We start from the raw sequence: 24,213 nt of genomic DNA on the forward strand, positions 1-24,213 counted from the left end.
CGCGGAGAACACTATTAAAGACCGGACACTTCCGGCGGAGGGGCGCTGTGGCGGGGCTTGCTGAGATCATGGCGGAGAATGTCTTCGACCTGATGCCGCCTGCCCCAGGCGGCCTCGGGGCGGGACTAGGGGGCGGCCTGTGCCGCCGCTGCAGCGCGGGGCTCGGCGCACTGGCCCAGCGCCCCGGCGGCGTGTCCAAGTGGGTCCGGCTCAACGTCGGCGGCACCTACTTCCTCACCACCCGGCAGACGCTGTGCCGGGACCCGAAGTCCTTCCTGTACCGCTTGTGCCAGGCCGACCCCGACCTGGACTCGGACAAGGTGAGGGCCGCGCAGGCCAGCCGGGGGCCCCGGGCCCGGCGCCCGGGTTAAAGGAGAGCACGGTGCCCTGGCGCCTGCTGCCTCAGGGACCCCCGTCGCTGCGCCGCGGGCGCCCCTCGCCCTCGCGCTCCACGCCTCGGTGGCGGAGGAGGAGGTTCCCCGGACCCTGGACTTGGCTGCAGACCTACTTTTTCTGCCTAGACTCTTTTGCCCAGGGCGTGTGAACACTTCTCCGCCCCAGCGTACTTGCTGGCTCTGAAAACGGAGAACTCTTGAGTTCATTTCTTGTTTTCACAGTCCAGACGTTTGAATTAACGTAGGCATGGAGGTTGACACGGTAGCCTTCCTTTCCCGGTGACTTGCATTTACAGAGTTGACGCTCCATCCTTTTAATTCACGACACGCACCGACTCCGCAGCTCTTACAAGGTGCCTCTCAGTAAGACTTTTCGTAGGGAAAGTTGCTCAAATTAGGGGGTGACTTAGGGCTTCAAGGACAGGTCAGGTAGGAAATCTCTTTTCTGATTTGCTTTTCTATTTAACTTAATTTTCCCACCGCTCTTGCAAAAGGATAGGAGTTTCCAGGTTAGTTTTACAGCTTGTGTTTGATCAAATTAAATGCTCATACTGTTCAGGTGATAGTAGTAACTATTTGGATTATTACCTTTACAATAATTATGTGAGGAAGTGTGTCTTGGGACAGGAGAGAAATAAAAAAAAATCCAACTGAAGAAGAGTGGTAGAAGAGTTGTTTTATTTTTTTTCTAGGCAGCTCGTAAGCCTTACGGTAACTGCTGGGTCTTCCAGATGACATGATTGCACTTGGCTCAGTGCTTTACCAACCTGATATTGCCTTGCTGGAGGTTTTCTGAAAAGATTCTCTATTCCCCAGAGTCTAGGAAGGTCCTTTACTTAAAGAACCCTGACAGAGACCAGTCTACTCATGGCCTGATCTTATGACCAGGAAATGAAAATACTTGAGTTTTCAGCAAAATCAGGGCAGAAATCAGGGATTGCCATGCCAGTGTGCCCTCCCCACCCCCAGCCATTCCTGCCACTCATTTGACCAAGCTCTCTACTCTTAGAGAATTGACCTCCCAGAAAATGACTGTCATCTCCAGGATGGAAATAGGCCTTTGGCAGCTGTCATTTTCCCTTTATAGTGTGGGTGTATGCTTTTCTGTTGGTTTTCCTACTTAAACAGTGGGTCATAGTGACCAGTCACTTGCTTTTTTACCCAGGATCCCTGTTGTGTATCCTAAATCTGATTTTAAATGTTTTTAATCCATTGGGTTCTTTCCAGGCAGTGACTGCCTATTCAGCACTGGAACAGTAGATTCAGAACCAAATGACTTTAGCACAGTTAAATTGATTCAGCCCTTTATTTTATTGTCTCTTAAGACTGCTTTAAAAATTATGCCTTACTGTAATAAGGATTCTTGGTAGGGGATAATCTATCAGAATCTATGGTAATTTAAAAAAAAATCATTACTTACTTAATTACACTTGATTTCTAAATTATAAAGCCAACAATTAAACAGGACTGTAATATGGCAGACATAGTCTCTGTCTCACAATATACTTGATAGTAAATAAGGTTTAGTTTTAGTCACAGATAAGTTGCTAGAATGTTAATTCACATTAGTCATATTACTAGTGTTCTGCTTCAAATGAGAAAATGTATAAAATGCTCTATCTTCTTATTCCCCTGTCCCCCATTTTCTGATGAAAGAATGTCCCAGGAGATTCCACCTTGATAATTAAATCCTGAGTGAGGAATCTAAGGAGTGGGTGGAGGGGAAGGGGTGCTTGCAGTGGGAGGCCACTAATTACATGATGGAAGATAAACAGGATGTTGATTCACGTGTAGGTATCTCCAAGCCCTGACTTCATAGTTAATCAAGATTAAGGACAGACACCTCTAGAGTTGAACTTCAGTAGGGATCCGGTGCAAGATCCCTGCCTGGCACTTTCCTAGTGTTTATTGAGCTCTAGGCTTGCACTGGGATGAGAGTTGCATGAGAAGATTTAAGGGAAAGAGGCTCCCAAGAAACCTTTTGGGAACCTGCTGAATTTCAAGTTCATGGGAGAATACTAAACACAGATTGTATGGTGGCGGCTGTAAGTGAGGTGCTATGGGAATGGTTACTGCAGGTCCTCTGGAGGCTGCTTTCTAAAGACATGGGCAGGTTGTTGGGGAGGGTGGCAAAAAGGTACATCCAGGGGCTGGCTTGACTGTTTTCTGGTCCAACATCTACGCCTCTAGGCTATATCTGCTCCCCACCCCCACCGGCCTCACCCCGTCCCAGTCTTCCAGGACCCACTGCTCTTCATGTCCTGTGCCCCAGGCCCTTGCCCTCTTGCCTCAGGGGCTAGTGCGGGGCCCACTGCTGCTGTGAGGTTTTGTTTCTAGTAGCCTGATGAATTTCCACTTCCTCCTGGGACTTCCTCCAGTGGGACTGTGACTGTGTTGTGCATTTCAGCATCTGCTCATCAGCTCTCCTGTGTCACTTTCTCCCATGTTGTCCTTAGGGCAGGCCAATCTTGGTGCTTCTTTCTGAGCTGCCCATCTGAAGTGCTGTGTAAAGGCTTAGTATTTGATTTTTTTTTTGGCCACATTTCCGTGATCTGTAGTATTGTGTTCCTGAGGCATTGTTGGAAACACAGAGTTTGTTATTTGTGTCTGAACCAGACCCTGCTTTATTGTAGATATACTTTAGGAAGTAAAGAGAATAGCAAATACTTTTTGGTTGGAAGCCACCTGGATGGAGGAGGATCAAGGAGGGTTCTATCTCTGCAGCTGAGCCAAGCCTGGAGAAAACTACTGGTTGCACGTGAGCATCTCCTCTTACAACAGAGCCACTTTTTCTGCTTTGGGCTTGTAGATATGGTGGCATCAGATGGGTCTTGGGGAAAGTCATAGCACTTCCTATGCCCACCCTGGGCACACTTGGTGCTGGCAAGTTTTAGGGTTGGAAAGATATGAAAGGAATTTTACAGACGACCAGGGAATGGGATGTGGGCGGGAGGACCATCTTTGAATCAGCAGCTTGGCAAGAGAAGTGGGGATTACTTAGAGTAGAAATGGCAAATTATGTTCCATGTAACTAAATCAGAAGTGAGAAACTAACTGGCAGAATCTCCACAAGTGTCTCGTGCGCTGGACAGAATTGCGTTGTCTGTAGAGGCCACGAGTAGGTGTCTGAGGAGCACATGTCTCAATTGCACTCAAGTTGACAGTGTGGCTCCGAGGGTGTTCTTGGTCCTTGGCCGTGAATCGGGTGCTGGAACTGCTCTATCCTTCTTCAGTGGGTGATTATGCTCTCTGAGTTTGTGGTCACCTGTATGCAGGGTGCCTCATGTGAGAAACCCCTTGACCCTGAGTAGGTGACTGTCAGTGCCCAGGAGGTCTTGCCATTTCATAAGTTGGACCTTTCCAAGGAGAGCATGTCTCAGATGCCTGACATGGTCCTCAGGTGCACACTGACTCTGATCAGACCTTGCTTGAGCAGCTTCTCCCTTCATTCATAGAAAATTCCAGGCTGGTGTAGGTCATGGTGTAGGCATGACCTTTATCCAAGTCATTTTCCCTGATATAAAGAGAATCTAGTCTCTGAGAGCCCTGCTGTGTGACTCAGGGTGCATGAATGCAACTCTCTGAGCCCTAGGTTTGCCCTCTGTGAAGTGGAGGCAATGACTCTGCAGGGAGTAGCTGTGAAGATTCAGGAAGAGGAGAGAGCTGCCCCACCTGGCACCAGCCAGTGCAGTCAGCAGAAGTTGCTCTTAGTGATCGTTATTTTTTTGCACTTTGTTTTTAGAAAGGATACACCAAGAATGCTCTTTTCTCCCCTCAGAATTTATTCTTGTTCCTGTTATTCTCACACTCATCACTGTAACCCTCTCTGTGCCCGTCTGGGCAGCTCCCCTTTAGTTGGGACAGCACCTCCAAGGCTTGGGTGTGGCTGGGAGTGGCATATCCAGCTTGTCTCCCTTGCTTCCCCTGCTGCCCTTTCACACTGCCAAAAGCTCCTGGCTGCTTGTAGGGGAACAGGACCCTGGAGGGTGGGTCCCCAGCTCTGGATAGCAGAGCCTGTGCTCTGGAGGGCTGACGGGCTGCCTGAGCAAGACACCTGATGCCTTCTAGCCTGAGACATACAGCTCCAGGGCTTCGGTACAGTAGGCTTCCATGTGCAGGGTGTTTCCCAGCATCTTCCAGCTGTCCTCTTGGTTCCGAGGTGTCCTCATTGCCTCAGCAGTTGGGCTTTCCATACTCTTTGGCCTGGTTTTTGAAAGTCAGAGTTGGTGGCCTGCTTCTCACTGTCAGGCTGAGATAGGTTTTCTAAAACAAGTAAGGAGAGGCAGGAGCCTCTGGGTGCCAGAAGTCCCCAGTGAGGAGGAGGAGGAGGAGGAAGAGCTGAGGGCCTGCCCTTTGGCCCCAGTGAGGAAGAAAGGAGAACTCTGTCCTCAGTCTGCCAAGGTGGCCATGTGTGGAAAGACCAGGGGCTGCCTTGAAGGTGACAGGGTGTTGATCACAGGGACACCAACAGGGCAGGCCTGGGCACCACAGGGGTTGGGGGAGCCTTGGGCTGGGCTGTCCTGGCTGCAGTATCCTTGGATGCTGACTGGACTGTCAGCATGGAGGGGACTGTAATATGGCTTAGGGACTGTGGGGCTGGAGGAGGTGTCGCGTCCTGGGCCACAGGGTGGGGGTGGGAGGGTGGACCGCATGATCACATTTCCACCTGCCTTCCTCCTGGTCAGTGCTGGCAGTTGTTTGTTACACTGTAAACCAGCAGTGAGGAGGTGATACGTGCTGGGGATTTTTTTGAGAGTTTTCTGTTATTCAAGGGTCCCTGGGAAAGAAACCACCCAAGAAACCTAGCAGATGGATGACCCCTTGCTGCTGGCTAAGTATTCACAGCAACTGGAGCCATACAGGTGTCCTGGAGAGGAGGCACACTGTACCTGTCCACAACTCTCCCCCCACACCCCCAGCTACAGATTGACACAGCACCTAGCTGCCTTTACGTGTGCGGCAGCTGGGCTCTTAGATGGGTTCCTGTCATGCTGAACTATCAGGACACTGAAGCAAACCTCAGGCTTCTTCACACAGCTTGGGGACCCATGTTTGTTGATGCAAAGCACATTTGTTCCACAAAAAGCTCTAGGAGCCTCACATGTGGGTTCCCCTCACAAGTCCACTCACATCTGCTTTTGCCAGGCTTCATTTGAGTCTGTATAAATGCTGACATCCTAAATTTTAGTCCCCAGCTGTGTCAGTGAAGAGGCATCCTGAGGGTCAGGCCCTGGGGTCTTGCGGGACACTCTCCCAGGGCAGATGGCTGGGGTCACATAGAGAGTCTCCATGTCGTGTAGCCCTGACATACCTACCATCTCCACTCCCTGTCTCACCTGGAGCTCTTGCTGCACCTGCGTTCCTTATCTGTGGGGTGTTTCCAGTCTCCAGCACAGGATCTCATGGAGGAAAAGTGCAATGTGCATGCCAGCTCTCTTGGACTCTGACACCCTTGCCACGTAAGACTGAGGTGCATTGGAAGGGGTGCTGGTTTAGAGGCGGCGGACCTGGGAACCAGGATCCTGGGGTCCTGTCCCTGTTCTGTGAATCCAGAGGTGGCTTTTTTTTTTTTTTTTTTTTTTTTTTTAAGACTCCGTTTTTGTCCTTTTTTTTTTTTTAACCTCATAGATGAATACACATGTCTTTATGTGGTGCTGAGGATCGAACCAGTGCCCCACGCATGTGAGGCAAGAGCTCTACCACTGTGCTACAACCCCAGGCCCAGCGGCCTCTTACAATTCTCCTTGGTCTCTGGGCCTCAGTTTCCACACTTATAATTGGTGATGTCTAAGGTCTCTTCTGGGTCAAGGATATGACAAGTCTGCATAAAAACAACAAAGCCGGGTGTGGTAGCACATGCATAGTCACTTGAAATGGATAATTTCAAAGTGAACACAATATTTCTAATGTTGACAAATGTTGATGCTCAGAAAATTTTATGTATTTAGATTTCAGCTGGGAAATCTCCCAGGCTTGGTTTATAACTCTCTACCCTCTGGATTCTCTCTAGTGGCCATGCCTTGTCCCTCATAATTGAGGTGGGTACTGTCTTTCTGAACCATGTAGGGTAAGAGAGAGGGGCTGGGTGCAAACGTTCTGTAGAGTTCTCAGCCTGTTCACAGGAGCCTCCACAACTGCCTGAGAATCTGGTGCTTTCAACCCCCCTTCCTGCCCTTTCCAGGGTTGCCCCATTAAATGAAGGGGTGAGCCCTGGGTGGATGGCAGCAGCGAGGTAGATGGAGGTCTGACTGTGAGTGAACAGAGTGGCCCACCTCCCACTGGGCCTCTCTGAGGACCCTTTCTAACCCAAAACACAGGGTTAGGAGGCTTACCTCATGCTGCCCATTCAAGTTTGTCTGTGAAGTCATGTCTTCCCACCCCTGTTTGGGGGCTGCTGGGCAGGGGTCTCCTGGGAGATATGTGACATGGACCTGATCTGGTCTTTGTAACCATTTGTTCCTCTTGGGAAGATGGCATGGCCAGGGGCTCAGGCTCAGGGTTGCTTCCCTTGGAGACTGAGGGGCTAAGCCTCCATATTGGACCCACTCAGTGCTAACTTAGGCATCACCAGTCTGCCCTGCCAGCATGTGGACCCATGATATGTATGTGTGGGAGGGACTGACCCTCATTAAATATTTAAAGCTTAAGTCCAGTGATCCCTTTCTTATGCCTTTAAAGGGAGGAGATGTGTATTTTTCAAGTCAGCACTCCTTCAAGTAGGTCAGACACTAGTTCAGTGAGAAGTGGGGAAGGAATGTCAGTAGAGAAGAATGATTTGCCGAGAAAGCAGACTTAATTCTGACTCTTAGAAAAACAACAAACCTTTCCACCATACAGATGTAGCACATGCTTGTTACATAAATTATAGAAAGGACCGAAAAGAAGAAGGAAGAAAAAAGATCCAAGGTGCCTGACCAGCCATCCCACTGCTACATCCTGGCCCAGTCCTGGCTGTTGCTTCTCATTCTGTTTGGTTTTAGAAGTATAGCCACCCGAGTGTGCACCATGAGGGCTTTCTTCCACATGTCACAGGTTCTGGGAGCAGGTGATGCTGATTGCTCTGCCTCTGTCAGCACCTATCACTGTTCCAGACATCCCAGGATGACCCTCTCACTGCTTTTGCATGAGTGAGCCAAAGACTCAATCTGAAATTGGGTGCTTTGTGTTTCCTGTTTTTTGTTTACTTTATCTCCACGTGACCACGGAGGCCCCAAGCTCACATTGTGCTGAGGCCTCTCTTGTTGGTCCCCATCTGAGCTGGGCTGCTCACCTTGATCTTGTTAACTTAAGAGCAGCCTGACTTCTCAGTGGGGCTCTGAACAGTCCTATCCATGTGCATTCCAGTGGGGTTGTTGGGTCTTGGTTTAGGACCCAGCCCTTCCTATGGAAGTTGAGATCTCCCACTGACAGCCCCCAGGAATCCCACTGTAAGAGCCGCGATGCACCCTACTCCCTCCCTCTTCTGGCCCTGCTGGCTCTGACCTTGCCCTCCGACCAAGTGGTGCCTGTTTTATTAAGGAGGTCTGCCTGATTGAAGGGTGCCCACCAAAAGAAAAGTACCAGAGTGCCCTGAGGGATGGTATAGGACAGTCCAGGTTTCTGTGAGGAGGTGCAGCCTGTACAGGGACATTTTCTCTTTCTTCAGCTTCTGTGGGCCTTTGTTTGGATCCTCAGTCCAGGTGACTTCGGCAGGCCTGGGTGGGCTCAGCCCTCACTCCAAAAGAGTGCCATTTGAGATGGCTGTAGCCAATTGTTCTGAGGGGCCTGGAGGCGCTCTGTGCAGACCTGGGGGTCTTTGGGTTCAGACTTGTGCCACACGAGAAGAACATGGCAGGATGAGGGTCCCTATCTGAATCCCTCTTTCGCATAGGCCAGCCTGGGCAGCAGGGGTGTCAGGAGTGGTGAGCAGGTTCAGAAGTGCTCCATCAAGCTGGGCTATGCTCCAAAGGACAAGAGGCACTGGCACTGGGCAGCCAGGGTTTATGCCCCAGAGGCACTATCTCCACAGGTCCTCTGGGCTGATTTCAGTTGTCGGGTTTGGCCAACTGCCCTCTGATGACTTTCTCCAAAGTTGTAGGAAACATTCTTATATTAAAAAAAAAAAGAATAGGGATTTAAGTGTAAAATTCACATGAATTTTTAAGATAAGTCATAAGCTGGTGGAGGTTCACCTGAGGTAGACTCATTCCCTCATACTGGGCCCCAGCTTTAACTAACACCTTCCTGTGTAAAGATATGTACAGGCAGGGCCTCAGAAGGACCAGCTTGCCAGGTGAACCCCATTTCTGGGCTTTGTTTCCCACTCATTCATCCCCATGGCCAGATATGTGGCTTCCTTTCTCATAGAACTTGTCACACCCTCCACCTCCAAGACAGAGCCAAGTGCCCACCTTCATCTCTTTGAGGAAAGGGAGTCAGACTAGAGCACAGACAGCTGAAGCCAGAAAAAGCTCAAGGGTTATCTTGGATAGGTGTCTCATTTGACCAGTGGGGCAGCTGAGACCCAGTGAGGGAGTCCAGACATGAGCCTGGCCTTGGGGTGCTTCACCCTCTGCCAGCTCTGCTGCCCAGCCTCATGTTGCCCACTGCCACACTCTCTGCCCAGCTTGTGACCCTGTGCTGATGGTGTCTTGGCTGTTTGCATGGAGGCCCTTGTTGAGCCTGGCTTCTCCCTATGTTCTAGGCAACTCTGTCCTGCTGTCAGCCAGGTGTGCTGCTGGCAGCTCCCTAGGCCAAGTGGCCTGGGACCCGCTGGCCTCACATAGGCCTGTGTTGGTCAGTGTGTTCAGGGTCCTCTTACTCTTTCTGCTTTCCAGTCTTGGTTCCAGGGAAGTTCAAGCAAATGTCTTAGGCTTCTTTGATATTATTTTCCTGAAGTCCCCAGGAGGCTGCTGCCTTAAAGTTGTCTCTTGGCTGGAAGCAAGTGGGATCCGTACAAAGAACTCAGCTTGCCCTTCTTACTTGCTGGGGAGGCACACGAGCCTTCGGTGTCAGAGCACAAGGTGGTGACTGGAAGCAGAGGTTGTGGCTGAAGCTCTGGGAAGGCTCGTTGGGTCTCCCTTTCCCTACCCTGCCACTCCTGAAGTCTGCAGCCCCACGAGTGGATGAGCACCTGGTGCTGTCAGCCCAGCCAGCAAACTCGCCTTGAAAGCCCCATGTCCTGTGCTTAGATGGGTCCTGTCACTGCCCTGAGCCAGGAGTGCTCCAGGCTGAGAGGCCAGAAAGTATCCACCAGAAAGCTGTCTCCTGGCTGGTATGGTGACCATACCTGTGATCCTAGCCACTCAGGAGGCAGAGACAGGAGGGCTTCAAGTTCAAGGCCCTCCAGGACAACTTAGCAAAAAATAAAGTGCTGAAGGTGTAGCTCAGTGGTGAGTGCTCCACAGAGCCACAAGGAAAAAGCTGTCTCCTAAAAGGCATATGTGGTGAGAAGCCAGCCCCAGTAAGACTGAAGCTGGCAGGCCTGTCAGGGCCCAAACACAGCTGAGGCTCATCTCCCTTTCTCTAGGGTTTTAGGGCCAAGCATCAGTGCCAGTTGGACCAGTTCCCTCTGGCCCACCACAACATCCATGTTTTCCTCCCTTGTTGCTTACCCACAATCTCTCCTCATGCCCTTGTCCTTCCAGGTTTGGGAGGCCTGGACTATAGGTGTGTCTTGTGCTCAGAAAATTTCCTTTTCCTCCTCTGCCAGTCCCAGTGCCCAAAGGGTTGCCCAACTTGTCCTTGCCAAGAAGCCTTAACATCCAGACCCTGCTGCAGGTGTGACATCTGTTGGCAGGTGTGGCACATGGACCAGGACTGTACCCAGCCCCCTAGTGCTCAGAGCTGCCCATTAGGCCAGTGAACTGCTCTTGTTCCTGTTCTACTTATGAAGAAACTGAGGTTTGGAGTGTGGTGGCATTGAGCCCACAGTCCGGCCCACTGACTACATGGCTGGTATTATAAGGGAGGTCCCCTGTGGTATCCAGGCAGAGATGAGCCCACTCCCCCTCTAACCTTCACTTTTTTTTTTAAATCTATTTTGTAGATGTTAATGGACTTTTATTTTTATTCATTTATTTATATGTGGTGCTGAGACTTGAACCCAGTGCCTCACACCTGATAGGCAGGCGCTCTACCACTGAGCCACAACCCCAGCCCTTGACCTTTCCTTCTTGATCTTCTTACAGTTGTCTGTCCAGAGCTTCCTAATTCCTGAGCTTGGTGATGTGCAGATGCCACATGGTTGGCACTGTGGGAAATGGTGACTGTCCAAAGCAGGAGGCCAGGACTGCTTCTAGAGTCTGATCTCCCTGGTCCTTGGGAGCACAGCTGGAGGACCAGGCTGGGAGGCACGATGACTTCCAGGCCCATAGGGCTCGGACTGCAGGATAGGGAGGCCTGGTCAGTCCAGCTGTTACATCCTTAGGCGGGAGTCAGGAGGTCTGTATGGGATTAGGATGCTGCTGGGAGTGTGAAATGGAGGGCTTATAAGGAGAAGGGTGCAGAGGTGACTGGGGCAAGTGGCCTCTGGGTCCAGCACCTCCACATCCCAGGGGTTCACTGATTTTCTCTCAGCCACAGAGCTCGGCTGTATCCCTTTGTTCTAAAAAAAAAAAAAAAAAAAGGTTTTTATAGTTTTGTGACTGTGAGTTTGGAGACAGAACCCTTGAAATCACCAGGTTTTACTGCCCAACTACAGGAATTGATGTCCATGAAGAAAAAAGGGTCCTAAAGGCACATTGTTTTGTAGCCGAGACACCTCCTCTCTGGGCTCTGGTGCCAGTGGGCATGCTGCGTCCAAGAGGTTCAGCAGTCTCCTTCTGCAGAGATACTGATGCTGTCCCCTTGGACTAGAGCTGGCCGTTGGTGCCCAATGGGGGTCACATACAGCATTCTCCATGCCCTGTACCTGCAGAGACCCTACAGGAGCCTCACAGCTGCTTTCTAGTGAGAGAAATTGAGTTCATCCTCTTGATTTGTGGAGTCCTTATCCTTCCCAGCATTTGGCTGTGGGCCTTGCTGACCAGAAAGCCAAGACTATGGCCTCACCCCAGTGGGGTCTTAACTTTCCTGTTCTCCCTCGGTGTCTGTCAGAGCAGATGCCAGGCTGTGCCTAGGAGAGACCCACCCTCATCAGCACCAGGATTTTTGTGTCCCTGTAGCGCCAGACTCAGCAGCCCCCAAATTACTTGTAGCTAATTTATGGGCCTGGGTCTGGAGTGGGAGTGGCAGGAATTCACTACCCACCCCTCCAGATATGTCTTTGAGGGATCTGTGTATCACCTACTTCTGAGGACCCTAGGGCTATGTGGTATGTAACAAGTCATGCAGGAGCTGTGCCTGCCCCATGCCTTGGGAGGGTATGTCCTCCTCTGGGGAGACAACTGCAGGGGGCAGGCATCAGCTCTCAAGGGGTCCTTGACTGGCCAACCACAGCCTCAGAAAAGTCCCCTGTTCCCTGGAGGAACCAGGTCAGGAGAAGTGAGTGAATGGGCTGTCTTGTGGTCCATGGGCTGCAGACCACTACTATAAGATGAGGGAGGGCCCCCTTGGTGGTCACAGTCTGTTGGAAAGCCTGGTGGCCACCATTCAACAGAAAATGGCTTCTGTGTGGGCAGTTAATGTGCTGCTCCCCCAGGAGTCACTCATCCTAATAAGACTCCTGACAGTGGGATCAGAGCTCAGCAACCAGAGGCTGGCTGTCTTCTTCCATATTGACAGTCAGGAGGTCCCACTGCCCCCCAGACCAGTCCAGTCCTGGACTTCTGTAGAAAGGCCCTGCCCATGACAGTGGAGGAGCCTTTGTGATGGGTAATACCGCGTGGTTTCTCAGAAATCTCTGGAGCTGTGAGGAAAGGACCTCATGTCTCATTACCTCTCCCTGGAGCAAATTCAGGAAGGAGACAGCTGAAGCTTGTCTTCCACCTGGGAGCCAGGCAGATCAGGTTGGAGGAGGTCTGGGAGAGCACAGGCCTGGTGCAGGGTGGGCCAGTGTGTGTGACCTGGATGGGCCCAGGCCTTGCTCTAGCTGCCAGAGCCACCAGTTTCTCATCCAGGACTGATGACATTTCTGTTTCATAGGATGAAACGGGTGCCTATTTAATTGACAGAGACCCCACCTACTTTGGACCTGTGTTGAACTACTTGAGACATGGGAAGCTGGTCATTAACAAAGACCTCGCTGAGGAAGGTAGGCTATCCTTTCTGCACAAAGACCTTATTTTCAGGGGCAGGTTCCTGGTGAAGGTGCTGGTCACTCCATTGAAGATCCAGACCCCAAGCTGCAGCCCCATGCTTCCTCTGCAGATGTGGCCCTGGGGGCTGCTGCATTGCCATTCCCAGGCCTTTTGGTGGTGAGAGGCTGTGCAGTGGCCTGTCAGGACCACTGTGGAAGAAGAGCCAAGTGGCCAGGGCTGCTCTGCAGGCTCCATCTTTCAAGGGTCTGGTGGGTAGATGTGGGTGGGCAGATGTTTTACCTGCCACCATCCGAGGCCACATGTCACAGACACCCCAGAATGCCTGTGGGGTGTCTTAGGGTTCTCTGCCTGCTCTCCAGGGCAGCTCAAGGTGGTGACATTGCACACTGTCATCTGAGTTCTGCCTGCCTTCACTGGCCACTGCATCCTGCCTGTTCAGAGTGTGGGATGCAAGCCCACGTGCAGTCTGCCCAGCACCAGGCCTTAGTGTAGACTCTGTACCCTGGTGTTGGCTCAGAAAAGCCAGGGGATTGTTTCAAGAAGGGCCTGGGAGATTCTGTAGCAGTCTTCTCTAGACTGGACTGCCTGGTTTCTCCCCCCCAGCCCATGCTGCATCTCCATTTCTTCTCTCTGGACTCTGGTGTCCTCCCTCCTCCTGAGCTCAAGAAGCCTCAGGTTGCTGTGCTCTAAGGCCAGAGGACACTTGTGCCCACGTGCAGTGTCAGTGTCAGCCGAGGCTTCTTCACATGCACATACTATTTGGAACAGCCTCCCCTGTGTGTGTGTTGCTCTGGCTCCAGGCTGCCCTGAGCTTTGCTGCCTGTTCCATGTCCTTCCCACATTGCTGTGTGTTGTTCTGAGTTGTCATGCAGTTGGGGGGCTGAAGAAATGACTCAGTGGCCCATACCCATCAGAAGTCCCTGAAATGGGACCCTGGGAATCTGCTGCTAAGTGTCTGCGAGGTTTTAAGTCTCTGAATATGGGGCACTGCAGATGGCAGGATTTGGGAAGAGCACTGGAACCAGGAGCAGCCTCAGCTGTCTGGTCTCTGTGGACTAGGGGAATCTATTCAACATAGTTGGTAGGTGTGAGTGGCTGATACACAGGAAGCTGCAGCTTGCCATCCCTTGGCCTGCACCTGTGGCACCTGCAGGCTCCCAGCAGGAAGAACTAGGGCTCAGAACAGGCGGCGAGGGTACAGAGCGAACATACCAGTCATTCTCTTGGTATCTGCAGGCCCAGAGCAGCCATTCTATTCCTATATGTCTCTGGAGGGAGGCATCAAGGCATGTTTAATAAACATCCCCCTCTCTCTTTTATTTCATTTTTTAATATTGGGGATTGGGCCCAGGGATTCTTTGCCTCTGAGCCCCATCCCTAGCCCTCTTCATTTTTTATTTTGGAGGCATAGTCTTGCTAAGTTGTCAAGCTGGTCTTAATCTTCTAGTCCTCCTACGTTAGCCTCTCGAGTCACTGGGTCATTGGGATTACATGTATGTGCTACCACATGCGGCCCATCCCTCATTTTCAACCCTCACTCCTGCTGAGTGCTGTGAGCAGCAGGTGGTCTGTGACTACTTAAGACAGGCTGGGCCTGGGGAGAAGGCAGGTGCGAAATACTATTTTTGTTTGGTCCAGTCTGGTGAAAATCTGTTAACATTTTCCTCTATTCCAGGAGTATTGGAAGAAGCAGAATTTTACAACATCACCTCACTAATAAAACTTGTAAAGGACAAAATTAGAGAACGAGACAGCAAAACCTCACAGGTGAGACAAGTGACTAATGCACTGGAAGCTTTGGAGACCTGGCCTGTAGGCATGACTCGCCTGCCCTCCCACATGAGGCCTTTGGAACAGAGCCTAGGGGCCTCACCCTCCAGCTCAGCCTCTGCAGTGCCCTGCACAGGATCTGTCCAACTCTTCCTGGCCCCACCTCAAGGAGCCCCCTTCAGTTGGAAAATAGACAGAGGTTGGGCATGGTGAACACAATGGAGGAGAGGAAGATCCAGTGAAAGGAACAGGGGTTCTGGGGGAGCAGGGAGACCTCCAATGGCCAGCGTGATGGAAGAGCAATGACAAGCTGGGAGGGGCACAGGGTAAGGGCCAGGGGTCTGCACAGGCACAGGGAGGGCTGGGCTTTCCTGGGAATGAGGGGAGATCAGGTTCTGAATGGTGTTCAGACCTGCTGTGGATCCTCCCAGGGACCGTGTATGGCCACAGTGAGCAACCATCTGCCGCCCATTAGGCTAGTGCTGCTGGAGGAGGGCTGTGCCCAACACCTGCTGTGAAGGAGGTGCCCGTGAGTCTCGGGTGCTGGTCTTGCCACCATGGCAGCACTGTGCTAGAGAGCAGCTGAGTGAGCCCTCAGCCTGCCGGCTCTGCTCTGGAGGGATGTCGAGGGGTGAATGTCAGCACTCTGGCCAGTCTGCTTAAACCCCGTCACTGTCCCCATCCCATGTGGGTGTTCCTGCTGTGTTGTTCTTGCTTGCTTTCTTCCTGCACAACCAGTGGACCCAGGACAACAACAGCCAGGCCAGGAGAGGGACATGGATGCAACCTGCTCCGGGCCCTCCACCTCCTGCTGGAGCCCACTTGGCGCCAGGTTGGGAGTCTAGGGAGAGGCTCCTCTCCCAGAGAGCAGAAGAAGCATCCCAGATGCTCCCTGGTTCCTTCATTTGTACAGTTTGCCTCTTCTCCTCCATCCCAGCCCCACTCACAGTCATGCAGTCACTTCTGAGGCAGAGGTGAGAAAGACCACCTCCTGCAGCCTGGCCCTCCAGTAGCAGTGGTAGCCAGTATCCTATGCTGTCCTACACAGGAGCACTTGGGCAGCAGCAAATTCATTGTGTGTCTTTGTCAGCCACATGTCACTGGCGCGAGATACTGCCTGAGTGCCAGCCACCTGGGCCCTCATCTGCCCTTTGTTACTGCCCCTGCTGGAGCTGCTCTGGGAGGGCAGAGCCCAGTCTCTGCTTGTCCTGCCCCAGTCTCCAGGATAGAGCCTGCGTGGAGTCCAAGTCTCCAGGATAGGACCTGCCTAGAGTCCAGCACAGGGATCCCTTTGGGATGGGTGGGGTTGGGAAGTAGATGTGGGTGTGGGAAGCCAGCTAATACTGGGAGAGGGCCTGCACGTGTTGAAAAACTTTTCCTGGAAGTAGGAGCAAGGTGTATATCTGGCCCTGTCTCTCATGCTTTTCTGGTTAGGCCCTTTTCCCAGCTGGTCAATCCAGAGACTGTATGTGGCCAAAGCGGACATTCTGGTGTGTTCACATCTAGCCACAGGTGCTCTCAAGATTTGAGGAGCATGACTCATTTTATTTTGGAATTTAGAAGTAGAAATATTTTTGGAGGCAAGTGAGGAAGTGGCACACGCGGCTGTTCAGGCCGTGGGCGGCTGTGTGGATGTATTCAGGGTTGCTCTGGGCCCCAGGACCTGTGGATCCCTGTAGAGTTCTCTCCTGCAGGGACACGTGGGCAGGATTTCCATGGTGTGGGCGTGACCTGGTCTCATGATGGCCCTTGTCCTTGCAGGTGCCTGTGAAGCACGTGTACCGTGTATTGCAGTGTCAGGAGGAGGAGCTCACACAGATGGTGTCTACTATGTCTGATGGCTGGAAGTTTGAGCAGGTGAGAGGCTGTTGGTTTGCTGCAGCAGCCTACACTGCAGCTAAAATCTGATTACAAGTACAGCCCCAGGGACCAGTGAGGAGGCCTCTGCCTCAGAAGTCTCTGGAGACAGAATTCCCTGACATCCTCTAGTCTTGGAGCCCTCAGCTGTCCCCCACCCTGCCTGACACAGTGAATGTGGGAGATTGAGGAAGGCGCAGCTGCCATGAACTCTTTGCCATCTCCCTCACACCTTCATGTGCTGGGCTGGCCTCCCTAGCATGTCCTGGCTGTGCAGTAGGCACTTGGCTGTCTTTGCAGCACACACAGGAAGAGGCTGTCCCTGCTCTCCTGGGGGTTCCAGCAGGGTTGTGTGGGCCAAGTTTGCCAGTCTTTCCCACCCAGATCCCATCGGAATCATGCCAGAATGGAACACAGCAGCACATGCCTGTAATCCCAGCTACTCAGTCTGAGGCAGGAGGATCACAAGTTCAAGGCCAGCCTTGGCAACTTATTGAGATCCTGTCTCAAAATAAAATTTAGAAACAAGGGCTGGGGTGTAGCTCAGTGGTAGAGCATTTGCCTAGCATGCATAAGACCCTGGTTCAGTTCCCAGTACTCTAAAGAAATAAAAAAAGAATCATGCCAGAGACTCAAGCAGGAACGCAAGTCTCCGAGTGACAGGAGAGCCCTGCCCTGTGTGTTGGCCCTGAAGAGCTAGGTGCTGGAAAGCTGCTGTTACCAGCTCTGGGTCTATGGACTGGTCATCCTCATTTGAATTGAGTACCTAGGACTCCTGTGCACTGATAAGGACACTCTACTGCCCCAAAGCAGGGTGAGGACTACTGTGGGTTGGCAAGCTGTTGGAGGAGTCGGGCAGAATCTGGGGTCCTTATATGACTCTTTTTTTTTTTTTTTTTTTTTTTTTGATAAGTGGTGCTTAACCACTGAGCAAAATCCCCAACTCTGTTTTTATTTTCTATTTTAAGATGGAACTAAGTTGCTTAGGACCTTATGGGCGCATGTCTTCTCTGGAAAACATGGGTTTCTGTGCTCTTATCAGTGGGGCTGTCAACTTTTTGGCTCAAGGCCGGCATCCCTACAGTCTGCCTCACCTGGCAGGGCCTACCACTGCCCACCATCTTGTCCCTGTTGCTGCATTGGTCACCACTTGGCATGTGGACTGTGCCACTACTGGCAGCCTTTCAACTGATCTTTGGCTCAGTAGATGTCGTGTTAACAGCTATACTATACTGTTGCTATCTTCATTTTGATTCGTTTTGTTTTTTAAAGTACACAACATTTGTTGGCGGTGAGGTAACTTGGTCCCCAATGCAGTCAGTCAGTGCAACTGTCAGTTTGGTCCTCGGTCCCAGCCCCATGTGGTGTGGAGTGTCCTGGAGGTACTCTAGGCAAGTTAGAATGGCCAAGGGTATGCCCAGCAGGTGAGGCACAGTCAGACCCACACAAACTAAGATGCGGCAAACCACAGTTTCTCCAGAGTCCGACTTTCAGAGTCAGGCTCAGCTCTCCAGGCTCTCAGCTGTCTAGCCTCTGCCTTTCTTCCCCACCCAACCTCAGCTGAGGGCCTGCAGAGGGCCTGCTGGTGGCCAGCAAGGACAAACAGGACATGCAGTACCTGCATGAGCTCTGGCCTCGTCTCCCACTATCCTCACTCCATACACCCTCAGGACAGGCAGTCAGCATCTCCTGTGGGCCCAGAAACACGAAGAGAAACTCAGCAACCTGTCCCAGCATGTTGCACAGTATCATGGTGCAGGTGCCTGCTCCTGCAAGGGTTTTGGGATTACTTTTCCTTCATTTCACCGGAACCTCTTGACCGAGGCCTGCCCTTCATGGCCCCAAGCCGTTGCAGCCTCTGACATATTTTCCTCCAGTTGCGGTATACCTGAGCCACTGCTGCTTCACACAGCTTGTGTCTCTCTTCCAGCTGGTCAGCATCGGCTCCTCTTACAACTATGGGAACGAAGACCAGGCCGAGTTCCTCTGTGTGGTTTCTAAGGAGCTGCACAACACCTCATATGGCACAACCAGTGAGCCCAGCGAAAAAGCCAAGGTAAGTGTGCAGGGACTTCCCAGTGCCTTAGCAGCTATGGACTCTCCAGCCCTCCTGGTGGGAGACTCTGAAGGTTGAGTCTTTTTTTTTTTTTTTTTTCTTTCTCTATGCTTTTTCATTTATTTGGATAAAAGGTCGCGTCTGCCTGGCTTATCAGCAGAGCCTCCTAGAATGAGTACTGGTCCTTGTTTTCTCAGTCTGTGTGCAGAGCTACTTCTGGAAGCATCCACTGGACCTGTTGGCATGGCCTCTTGTGTTTCAGGATCACCACAATTGGCTGCTTTCTTGAGGGACCTGGGTATCCTCCATTCCCAGGGATAGCCTTCAGTGTGGGAGGAGGATCTAGGCCCTTAAGCTGGGGGGTGGTTCCCAGCATTAGCAGCTGCCTTACCCATGGCCACTGGTCTCTGAGTTGGGTTTAGTGTATAAAGGAGGCAGTCTCCCCTGCAGTGGGCCAGGCTCTTCTGTCTCCTCTAGAAGGTAGCGGCAGCTGGTACGAAAATATAGGGATTGATCTGCCTTATTAGTTTTGGATTAGTCCTATGACCTGCCCACAAGTGACCAGTCATAGTGACATATTCTCCAGGCATGTTCTCAGGGCTGGACCCGAGGGTAGCAGGTGCACTTGCCCCTACAGCACCCAGCACAGCCAGGCCTGAGAGCCAATGAATGGAGAACTCTGCAGCAGCTCCAGAGGCCCCCAGGTGACCCTGGTAAGGCACCTAAGGTAGTACCAGAGGGCTCTGTATATGAGTACAGGAAGAGGCCAGTCTGGGAAGCTATTAAGTGAGGATATTGAACCACAGGTTCTGTGACAACCGGACTCTTGGAAATGCCCTCTGGCTGACTGCCAGCCGCATCTGCCTATCCAGGGCTATCCCTTGGAGTCTTCCCTGGTCTTCTTTGGGGCAAGGTCTTGGGAACTGATGGGCACAGTCAGCCCAGGGGTCTCCAGGAAGCCATTCTGGCCAGGATCCTGGCAGTATTCTCACCCTTGCAAAGTGCTGTGTGCATCTGCCGCTGGCCTCCTCTGCACCTCCTGCACCTGCAGGAGGCCAGGCCCTGCCACCTCCCCCACCTCAAGGCACAGGACCTTGTAAGCCAGGCAAGCCCACAGTGCCCTTCAGCAGATGAGGTAAAGCCAGGGTCCTGGTGCCAGGCTTGCGATGAGCTTCCATCAGGTCTAAGGTCTAGAAGATGACCACCTCTCCAGATCCCAGCCTTGTCCTGGGCAACAGGACAACCCTCTCTGTCTCTGAGCAACAGCAGGACTCTTTCGTAGATGGTTTTATTTTTAGAAGCTTTTCTTTTCTGAACTTGCAGTTTTCATAACGAAGCTCACCAGGGTTCATTTCCCTCTGGTGGCTTTTCATTTGCAGGAAGGATACATTCTGTGTTGTGAGGAAGCTCCAGGCATGACCCAAGTCCCAGTGCTGTTGAAAGCAGGACCTTATTTCTCTCTCCAGAAATACCTGGCTCTGAAGTGGGGCAGCTGCAGCAGCTCCTCAAGAGGCAGGGCAGGACTCGGCCCCTGGGAGCAGTGGAAAATCATGGGGGCCAGATCTGGAGGACAGTTTGGGGACACTTGCACATGGTCTGGATGGAGCAGGGCCACATTTCTGAGGGCAGTGAGTCCCTTTATGGCTTATTTCTGCTGTGTTCAGCAGCTGCCCTCTTCACACTGAACCTTGTCTACTAGTGCTCCTGAGTATTTGGTGGTCTTGCGACACTGGTGGGCAGAATTTTCCCTGTTTCATGATGGGAATGGTGAGAGAAAGAGATGTTAGGGCCCCAAGGGTATGGCCAGTGTGAGAAATTGGGTCCACTGTGGGAGGCACTGACCCCATGTGAGCACCCTTGCTTCCAGTGCCAACTACAAGTGTAGGAGGGTCCCAAACCACTCAGGCTTGAGAACTTTCCAGGACTCAGAACCTACCAAATGTGGTTAGTCTCAGGAGTCACCACTTGTTACAGAGGAATGTAGCTGCAGGAGGTGACACGTGGCAGAGGCCAGGAGAACCCTTCCTGTGTGATTGATCAGTTAGTTAACTGCCCATGTGGTTCAGCCTCAGATCCAGGATGCCACCCTCCATCAGGCAAGAGTGTGGTTCCTGGCCTCTGGCAGACAAAAGCCATCCTGTCCAGCAGGAGGTTCTGCAGGCCTCAAGGTCACTCCAGGGAGCTGAGGTCACAGGGCACACCTGCCCAGGAGCCAGAGAGGGCGGGCACCTGCTGCAGGTGGGTCCACCTGCAGGAAGTAATTGCAGCACCTTCTGAGCCTGGGCCTTCCTTGAGGGTGATCTACTGGACAGCTCTCTTGCCTGCCTGGCTTGTGCTTGATGACAGCTGTGTCTTCTTCTCCCTTGCTGCACATTGCCTGCTTCACCAGAGTGACGACGAGGAGACGGGGTACCAAGGCAGTGACTCAGATTAAGTGTAATGTCATGGTGAGCTCTGTGGCCCTTCAGATTGACCCAGCACCTAGTGTCCTTAACCCTTGTTACCCCAGTGGACCCTTGCCCCCAGCCCCTCCCACACACCTGTCTTGTGCCTGTAGTTGGCAGAACCTCCAATAGATGCACCTGTAGATGCACAGTAGAGCTGCAGGTGGGCCCAGGGTCTGCACCCAGATGCTGGGCACTGCTCTGCCATAGTACCCCTCTGTGGTCGCCACGGGCAGAAGGATCCGGGTACTTACCAAGCCCTTTGTATCAGGGCTTTGTGGGCATCAGTGGGTATAGACCCAGGAGCACTCTGGGGCCAGGCAGGGAATGCTCACTCCAACCTGCCAGCCCCTGAGGGGTGGCCTTCAGACTGGTCATGGACCAGGATCTTGGATGAGTAGGAGTCAGTGGCTCTGATCTCAGAGACCAAAGCCCAGACACTCTCTCATACTCAAGCCTTCCAGACTGGGGGTGCTCCTATCACGTCGCCACAGAGCAGTGATTGTGTTTGGACATTCCTTCCACCATCTGCCCTGAGGCTGGGCAGTGCCGGCCACACCGGGCTTCTTCTCCAGTCTCTGCCTCAGCCCATTCTCACCTTCCATATCTTTGAAGCTGGACCTTTGTTAGAACCCAGCTGTAGTGTCACTCAGCTGGGTTGCCTGGTGTCTCCTTGAGCACACAGGCAGGAGCTTGGGTGGTAGTAGGCAGCAAGGCCAGCCCCACCCCCCCACCCCGCCCCACAACTCCCTGGTCATCTGGGAGGCTTCCATCCTGCAAGGCTAGGTAGGTCACCGCTGCCCCATGAGCAACTCAGCATATGAGGGAACATGGGGAGATACACCTGGCCAGCTGAGCTTCTCAAGATAAACAACTGACCGAAAAGATCTAGCACAGGTATTGCAAACAGGGCCAGTGGTCTGTCTGAGTAGAGTCCTTGAGCTCACTTTCTTTGTTTGAATGGCGTGCTTTTAAGTGCCTCTTGACGTTAGAGCTTAAAGTATTTGTCATCTGGCCCTTTAAGAGAATTTGTAATGAGCTCCGTATGTCTCTTAAAATCTTCTAGTAACCTTGTTAAATACATAAAATAAGCTGGGCCTGGTAGCACATACCTGTGATCGCAGCCACTCAGGAGGCTGAGGCAGGAGAACCAAGTTCCAGGCCAGCCCAGGCAACTTAGTGAGACTGTGGCAAAATAAAATAAAATAAGGGGGTTTGGAATGTCTGATAGAGTGCTTGCCTGGCGTGTACAAGGCCCTGGATGGGTTCAATACCAGTATCAAATTTAAAAAAAAAAAAAAGGATATATATAAATATATTTTTTTAGACTCACTAAGATGGAGTCTTACTTTGCTCTTGAGGCTGGCCCTGAATTCCTGGGCTCAAGTGATCCTCCTGCCTCAGACTCCCAAGGAGCTGGAAATGCAGGGGTGTGCTCCCATGCTGGGTTAAAAGTATTGCCAGATGGGACTGGAGTTGTGGCTCAGTGGTATGGTACTTGCCTAGCATGCATGGGCACTGGGTTCAGTCCTCTGCACCACGTAAAAATAAAATATGACCACCTACAACTAAAAAATATATTTTTTTAAATGTATTGTCATTTAACATAAAAAGTACTAATATGTTCCTCTTTCCCTTTCTGGCCCTGAGTCTCTGAAGTGAGGCATGGGGTTGTTACAGCCTCTGTCAGCATCATCCACTGCAGGGCTCAACAGCCATGTGGGTAGAAGGACCTCAGCTGTCCCTGCCATGGGGATGGGGCTGAGCTATGACAGGTTCCTGACTCAGGGCATTGTGGGGTCCACGGGAGCACAGGGAAGCCACATCTACCACCAGGTTGGTCAAAGGAGAGGATCACTTGAAGGTGCCTGAGACTAGGAGGCTGGGCTGACAACCTGGAGGAAAGGGGCTTCTTTCAGTGTCCCCACCCCACCCCATAGTCTCTGCTGTCAGGGAATGTGCTTCAGCGGCCCCCACCTCCAGCAGATCTAGGCTGTGGGAAGTGGCAAGAGTAGTCAGGAGAGCTGGCTTTTGCCCCCAGGACATCCCAGAGCAAGGCTATTGTAAGTGGCCTGAAAGTGTCAGTGTGGCATTGCCCGGGGCACAGCCTCAAGCATGCCACTGGGTCTCTGATGGGACCTGGGCCGCCCCTTGGAAGGCAGCCCTGCCAGGAGTGTGCCTGGAAGTCTTAACACTACATTGTCCAAGGCAGACAGTATTAGCTCATCTTGAGAGGGCTCATGCTGGCAGCATGCTGTCACAAGTCCTGGGGATTGTCGGGTCTGGCTCCTCAAAGGAGTCGCACTGTATCAGGACAGTCACACCCGCCAGTAGTTCTGCCAACACAGACCCTTTCTTTGCTCTTTTGGGCTCCAACTCTGCATTGGGGCTAGTGGTGACTGGGGCTTGGCCCCTTAGCAGGAGGGTGGCACTATCTCTGAGTCACTTCCTGAGTCTTGGCAGGCTCAGGAATCACTAACCTCATGGGGCTTGTTTTTGTCAGGCCTGAGGAGGGTCACTGCTCCCCAGCCTTGCAGGAGGCACCCATGGTACTATGGGCAGAAAGCGACCCCCAGGACTCTTTGTGGGGAAAGGCAAGGGTTTTTGGGGTGTTGGTGGAAAGTCCAGAGTAGCTCGAGAGGACTTGACCTTCTCTTGAGCCCTTGACAGACTCTTGGGGGCCAGCTCTCTGCTGCTGGAGCTCTGGCAGCACCTCTGTGCTTGCATCCATGGCTAGGAGCAGCTGAGAGGCTCCTGGTGGGGCTGGCCAGCTCCAGCACACCCTGCCTAGAGGTGAGGACTTCTTCCCTGCCCAGGGCTTGGCTCGGTAGCATTTGCCAGGGCCCCAGCCTGTCCTCAGGCCTCCAGGAGCTCCTAGCCCTATTTGGTGGGGTGCACAGCTGGCTGCATAGTGCTAGTGAGGAAAACCATCTGGGGAGAGTCCTCTGAGGTCAGGCTGAGTAGGAGCCAGGGGTATGAGCATAGCCATCAGGGAGCACAGGACTGTGCTGGGCAGGCAGGGTCCAGACGCTGAGGGCATCTGCCCAGCATGACCCATACTTGAAGGTTTTTTGTGGTTGGGCAGGTGTCTCAGAGGAGACCCAGGGGCTGCACGGGTGATAACAGGTCTGTTGCTTCATGGTGGGGGAGGGTCTGGGGATTGATCTCTTTGACATGGGGGGATGGAGAGTGTGAGATGCTGGCTCCCCACACTGAAGGTCCCTGTGCCTGCCAGCTGGGACCCTGGCTTGTGGTGCAGGCTTCTCAAGCTGTGAGCCATCTGCCTGTGGCAGACTATAGGTCTGTGGCTCTGTTCTGCAAAGCAGAACTGGTCAGGCTTGAGTCCTCACTCTGCATATGGTGTTTTTCAGATTTTGCAAGAACGGGGCTCAAGGATGTGAGATGCAGTACTGACAGCCGAAGAAATGATTTACCTTTTCCCAAGATACAGTGAACCGCCGTGTCCAGGAAGTATGTCTGTGAGAAGAAACCTGCTTTTGATCATTTCTCTA

The 24,213-nt window shown here is 52.3% G+C and overlaps 1 protein-coding gene across 5 annotated transcripts; it reads left to right on the forward strand.

Annotated features, from left to right (window-relative positions):
- Positions 1 to 10: 10 nt before the first annotated feature.
- On the forward strand, positions 11 to 24,213 carry KCTD5 (potassium channel tetramerization domain containing 5). 5 transcript variants are annotated; one of them, XR_013760636.1, is made up of 7 exons: positions 12 to 320; positions 12,459 to 12,567; positions 14,250 to 14,341; positions 16,106 to 16,201; positions 18,132 to 18,257; positions 20,553 to 20,704; positions 24,073 to 24,213. XR_013760636.1 is itself a non-coding variant. In XM_079120378.1 (7 exons), the coding sequence occupies exons 1-6, from the start codon at positions 69 to 71 to the stop codon at positions 20,689 to 20,691; spliced, it is 720 nt and encodes a 239-aa protein (XP_078976504.1). In that variant the 5' UTR covers positions 12 to 68; the 3' UTR covers positions 20,692 to 20,704; positions 24,073 to 24,213. The 5 variants fall into 5 exon arrangements, 4 of the variants coding, with proteins under 4 accessions (XP_078976502.1, XP_078976504.1, XP_078976505.1 ...); XM_079120378.1 differs by having other exon boundaries at positions 20,647 to 20,704; XM_079120379.1 differs by lacking the exon at positions 20,553 to 20,704.

This window comes from Sciurus vulgaris (genome assembly GCF_902686455.1).
Source record: "Sciurus vulgaris genome assembly, chromosome: 18".
Classification (NCBI taxonomy): domain Eukaryota; kingdom Metazoa; phylum Chordata; class Mammalia; order Rodentia; family Sciuridae; genus Sciurus; species Sciurus vulgaris.

Bases quoted from the DNA above. Each gene is read 5' to 3' on its own strand.
- KCTD5 (XM_079120376.1), top strand. From the start codon at position 69: ATGGCGGAGAATGTCTTCGACCTGATGCCGCCTGCCCCAGGCGGCCTC. The intron at 321-12,458 runs GTGAGGGCCGCG...TCTGTTTCATAG, and splicing joins CCGACCTGGACTCGGACAAG to GATGAAACGGGTGCCTATTT. The intron at 12,568-14,249 runs GTAGGCTATCCT...CCTCTATTCCAG, and splicing joins CAAAGACCTCGCTGAGGAAG to GAGTATTGGAAGAAGCAGAA.